Source organism: Morone saxatilis, unplaced genomic scaffold (genome assembly GCF_004916995.1).
Source record: "Morone saxatilis isolate NCDOM2014 unplaced genomic scaffold, NCSU_SB_2.0 Contig5, whole genome shotgun sequence".
Lineage (NCBI taxonomy): Eukaryota > Metazoa > Chordata > Actinopteri > Moronidae > Morone > Morone saxatilis.
In genome coordinates, this window is record NW_023340095.1 from 25,695,290 (window position 1) to 25,700,864 (window position 5,575).

A 5,575-nucleotide genomic window follows, 5' to 3' on the forward strand; every position below is an offset into this window, starting at 1 on the left:
TACTACACATTGTCCCTTTAACTAAAGCTGAAACCAATCCAGAAATTTGGCTCAAATAACTAAATGGCCACAGAACCCATTCCCTCTTATGCCCAGAATTTCCAAACATCCCAAATATATCAGGGTGAATTTTGGAGAATATTTGATGGAATGGTGCAGGCCTAAAAAACATGGGTGTCCTGGCTTTTACTGCCACAAGATGAAACAGAATAGATAAGATACTGTAAAACTATACAATCAAATAAAAATTAAACACACACACACAGTAACACTGCAGACAACTGCAAGAAGAGAAATCTGTTTCTTAAATCACAGAGGGTGGACTGGGTTGGTTCTGTATGCTGTTGCCATAGCAACGGTTTGTCCTGAGATGACAGGACTCGTTCTGTTCAGTTTTTTGTTTTTTTTATGGGCAAGCCAGTTGTCAATAACACACACTGGTGTTCCCTCCTAGTTATGTTTTTAAATATAAGTGTTTTTTCTCTTAGTGCTATGGAATGAAGTGACTTAGCAGTTTATTCGACATCTTCGAAGTGAAGTCTAGGTTTCTGTTTCTGTGCAAGAGGGGAGTATGATTGTCTCAACCATCTCTCAATAATCCTGGACGGGTCAAAAATGTGTAAAAACTAGTCCTTGGTATATAATGTAATAGAGTGGTTCAGAGGTACCCCCACAGTCCTGTCAGAGGATCTCAAATACCCACTTCATCAACACTACCAACCATGTTCTAAATGTGTTCATCGATATTAAACTGGATGTTATTTAACACTATTGACTATATAAAAGTGGATATTATTGGAATATTGTTTCATATATTATAAATATTACATTATAGTATTTCATATTGAACTGTCAGTGTTTTGGTGTGTTTGACTTTGCATACGTACTGCTTGTGGAACAAGCTAATTATTTATCCATTACTCTTGGCTATTTTAATCATTTCTCTTTATTTTTAGCTATTTAGTTTCATTTATAGATGATTTTATCAATGTTTTTTACTTTTTCAGTGAACCTTTCGACAATTTGTGACTTTTTACTATTTTGACAATTTATAGATTTATTTTTTAATAATTTATGCATTTTATTGCTATTTTCTTTAATACTTTAAGCTAACTATTTAGACTTCTCTGCTTGCTGTTTCCTGTACTCTCAATTGTTACACCTGCTGTTCAGGTCTTACAGCTGATTCAGTATGTTGATTTATAGGTTTTTGATTAAATTGCATTTTCAGTTTTTTAGAATCAGTTCAGTTATTCCTCAGTTTTTTAAAACACTCCTTAATAACTGCAGAAGTGCCCCCTGGGGTACACGTACTTCTGGTTGGGAATCACTGATGTAATAGCATGACAGAATTGTATTTACCAGCAGTTATTGTGTCTTAGACAGCATTAACAGGGAATACTAAACTCTAATAGGCTGGAAGATGTGCTTTATTTTTAGATAACCACACAGTTCGTATATAGGTTTGTAATTGTTCTAAATGTATCCTCACAGCTAGAAGTTTCTGCTTTCAACATTTCCTGCTGCTGACTGAAGTGGTAATGTGACAAAGATATTACTTATCATTATTAAAATATTCACATTTAAATAATCACATTTATAGAGTATATTGCATCAACATGAAACAAGCTAGCTGCTCTGTGAGGCTGTATAGGCAAACTATAGGCGTTAGGTGTGAAATGATGATTCACATGACAGCAATGGAAAATTCTCTGATACTAACGATTAATAACAGCAGTGTTGGAAGAAGCATCAGATCCTTCATAAGTACCAATACCATAAGTAAGAGTACTGCATTCAAAATTAAAAAAGATTACATTTGTATTTTATTGCAGTAAAATGTCTCCTATTACTGATACATATTCTATTTGATTGTAATTACTGATGCATCAGTGTTAGAGATGCATTTTACTGTTTACTGTTACGGATAAATCTGAGGGGTCGTGAGAGGATTATTGTGAGAGGAGAGAAGAAAATATAAAGTTTTAATGTACAAACGTATTATCATTTTCTGGACTCCTTTCCAATGTACTTTTATTGAAATGTTGCATAATTGGACCTCTTGAACAGTTCTTTAAATGGAAATGGAGTGTGGGAAATCTAAATATGCACCTCTGCGAATCAGTATCTGAGCCACTCATTAAATCTTTAACAATGCAGTTTATAAGCTTATCGTGTCTGTCTTTATGTAAAATCTTAGTATCAAAAAGTAGCTACAGCTGTAAGACAAATGCAGTGTAGTAAAAAGTTCAAGATTTGCCTCTGGTATGTAGTGGAGCAGAAGAATGCAGTGAACCAGAATGGAAATACTTAAGTACATCTGGACAAACTTGTACTTTAGTAAATGTACTTAGTTACTTTCCAGCACTGTACAGTCCACCAAGAGCAGCAGTGTACTCTACACACTGTCAGGAAGTTTCATTCAAGATGAACAGTAACACAAAATCTTAACACAGTGCTGCCGGTGCTGCATAGCAGGCACAGGAAGCACAAGTCAGGCACTAGAATTATTCATGTGAGGGTTTAATTTAAAGCTGAAATGATTAATCACTTGGCAGAATATTCATCTGCAGCTGTTTTTATGATCGATGCATCATTAAAGTTATTTGTCTTTCAAGAAAAAGCTATTTGAGTATTTGGTGGTTAGACCTCTATAACGTTGAATACTTTGCTTTGGGGAAACGTATTTTCATTATTTTCTGACATTTTATGAACCACATCAATTCATCATTTCATTGATAAAATAATCAATACTATTTTTTTATTAATGTGCATATAATCAGCAACTTTCTGATTTAACATGTTGTACTTCACACAGCAGCTGTACATGTCCACCTCTCCTCACTGTCCAAAAATAATTACAAAATTAGATGAATTAGCAAGCAATGGGTAAGAATTAACTGTATTCGGACAGAAACCTGACACTGGTGGTCCGGATGGAGCACAGGTCGCTGCTGTAAACACTGTAGTGAAACAGAAAACACAGCACCGCAATGCAGATCTATAAATTTCACCACCGAGCTCCAGCTTTGCTCTAAATGTTCACTATAAGTGCTGAAGATTAAAACAGGAAGGCCTTTTCAACACCTTGAGGTTCAGACATCAGAAGGAATTTCTCTCGTTTATCCTTTGACTTCTCTCTCTGATTCACACCTCAAGTATCTGGATAAAGACATCTATCAAATCAGCAGGTCTACATCGTGCCAAATTGTTCGAATAGTCCCACTTCCTGCCACCACGTCATTATCTCTGACCACATGTAAATGAAGAACAGTCAACCCAAATCATGGATTTTAAATCTTTTAATATTCAAAAAATACTTCAATTTTGGCTTCTTGGTACATAAACCACCTGGATCTGCTCCTTTGTTAATACAGTGTATTCTTTACTGTTAGGAAATGAAAAGTGCAAAGTAGTGGACACCTCAGTCCACCGTGTGGAGGAAAGGCTACTTCGATGCTCCAGAAAACAGTCTGCGTGACATCCATAATCACAGACTCATACTACAGTTGTCTAAAATAAAAGGAGCATGGGGCACAAGTGACCCGAGCCACGTGCAAAATTCAAACTTCAGTGACCTACTGAGAGTTTCTTCAGTCAAACTGTGTTCAAAATCCACCATAAAGCAGCAAATAAACGGGCCAGCCCGTTCCTACTCCTCCACGCTGGAGACCTAAAGAGTCATTTCAAGTTTCTTTATTTGTCTTTTTGGTTAACCTCATATCATATCCTGCAGCCGCTGAGGCAGCCTCCTGTGTGCAAAAGCATCATCCAGCGGGGCTTCACAGCGTAGAACAGCTGTAATCCAGACAGAGAATACCTTAAAAAATCACTGGAAAGTAAACCTGTTTGGGGAAACACTGGCAGAGTCCTTCCAGGAAGTCCACGGAGTCAGCAGCTGTTACCGCTTCTTCTTCTGCTTCAGGGATTTCCTCCTCTTCAGTATCATTTCATACAGTTTGTCCATGCCCTCGTGGAGCCCCTCTCCTATTATAGCGCAGGCAGGCTGAATGTGGTAGGTAGTGGAGGGGGTGAGCTCATGCAGAGCCAGCTGCTTCTCAATGTCCGCCACTGGGAGAGACTTGGGCAGGTCCTGCTTGTTGGCGATGACCAGCAGCGGCGTGCCCTGGTTCTCTGCGAACTTGGTGACTTTGTGAAGCTCAGTCTTGGCCTCCTCCAGCCGGTCAACGTCCACAGAGTCCACCACGTAAATGATCCCATCAGTGCACCGGCTGTACGACTTCCACAGGGGCCTAAGCTTCTCCTGGCCCCCAACGTCCCAGAAATGACAGCTGATGCCCTTCGCCGTGCCGTTGCTCAGCTTGATCTTCTCGGTGTTGAAGCCGATCGTAGGAACCGTGTTGACAAATTCATTAAATTTGAGTCTGTAAAGAACTGTGGTCTTTCCAGCAGAGTCCAGCCCCAGCATGACGATGTGGAGAGACTGGAAGGCAGAGATGTTGGAGAAGCTGTTGCCCATTTTGGCGTTTTTTTCTGCTGGGGGGATTTTATATCCACCCCGGTGCTGTAAATAGAAAAAAACAAGAGCTGTGGTGCTCAGATCCCGCTCATTAAATCCTGTGTTGAGGGTGTAGGATTCCTCAGGTCGAGACTGAGGTGGTGCGCAGGCCCATGCGCTCTGGATGAGTGCTCTGCTCTGCTGTGGCCCTCAGCAGCAGCGGGGGACACGGTGCACCTCGGAAGGACGCAGCGCGCCGGTCATTAGTATTCTCCACACGCACTCACATCCATTCGGCAACTAAGAAGCTCCACAAAAACACTCCTTCAGGGCAGCGTGGACGGTGTCAGCGCTGGGAAGGACGACGATGATCACAGACCTTCACCAGCCTGAAAACCCTGCTGTAGTGATTCAACTCTCTCCGGAATCAGAGGACACAAACACTCCCTGAAACTGCTCACAGTCTCTCAGATTCTGACTGCGGCTGTGAATGAACAGATAACGTCCAATGAAAGCCACCGATTCGTTCGCCGGTTCTTGTCGGGCGCTCCTCTACCGACGCTCGCTGCAGCTGGACTGTTGTGAGGCTGACAACAACAAGACCGCAAAACAAGAGGCGGCCCCGCTTCGCTCCACCCCGCCGGGACATGTGCCAATGAGGCAGCGAGCGTCCTCACGAGCTGTTGTGGCGATCCGGTTCCCACAGAGACAAACACAAACTTCTTAACGTGCAACGACGCTTCATAACAACATACTGTAGAGATCTTTGTGTTGGGAATAAAATAAAGTCTGAATGCTCATTAATATAAAGTAATAAATGAAACAAAGCTGGTCTCTGTACAATTTTGTGACAGAAAGAAAAACAATCCAGAACAAAGGGGTAATCAAATACAAACCAGTCACGTTGTGTGTATATTGTGTTATTATGTGAGAAATAAGGGTGTATAATCCAATGTGTTCTCCTAGAATCCATCATAGTCAACACCGCCATCGTCTGGTGTAAATGTGCAAGAACATGAGGAGCGGAGGATGAACAGACTCTAAAGAGAAAACCTTTGTGATAGTGAATTGAAAGATTGAAGCTGACATTTATAATTATGGTAAATGGTAAATGGA

General features: G+C 40.6%; 1 protein-coding gene across 1 annotated transcript; it reads right to left on the bottom strand.

Moving 5' to 3' along the window:
- Positions 1-3,287: 3,287 nt before the first annotated feature.
- LOC118338709 (ADP-ribosylation factor-like protein 4C) lies at positions 3,288-5,142 on the bottom strand. The gene has a single exon (XM_035676004.1). The coding sequence runs from the start codon at positions 4,478-4,480 to the stop codon at positions 3,902-3,904; it is 579 nt and encodes a 192-aa protein (XP_035531897.1). The 5' UTR covers positions 4,481-5,142; the 3' UTR covers positions 3,288-3,901.
- Between the last annotated feature and the right edge of the window lie 433 nt (positions 5,143-5,575).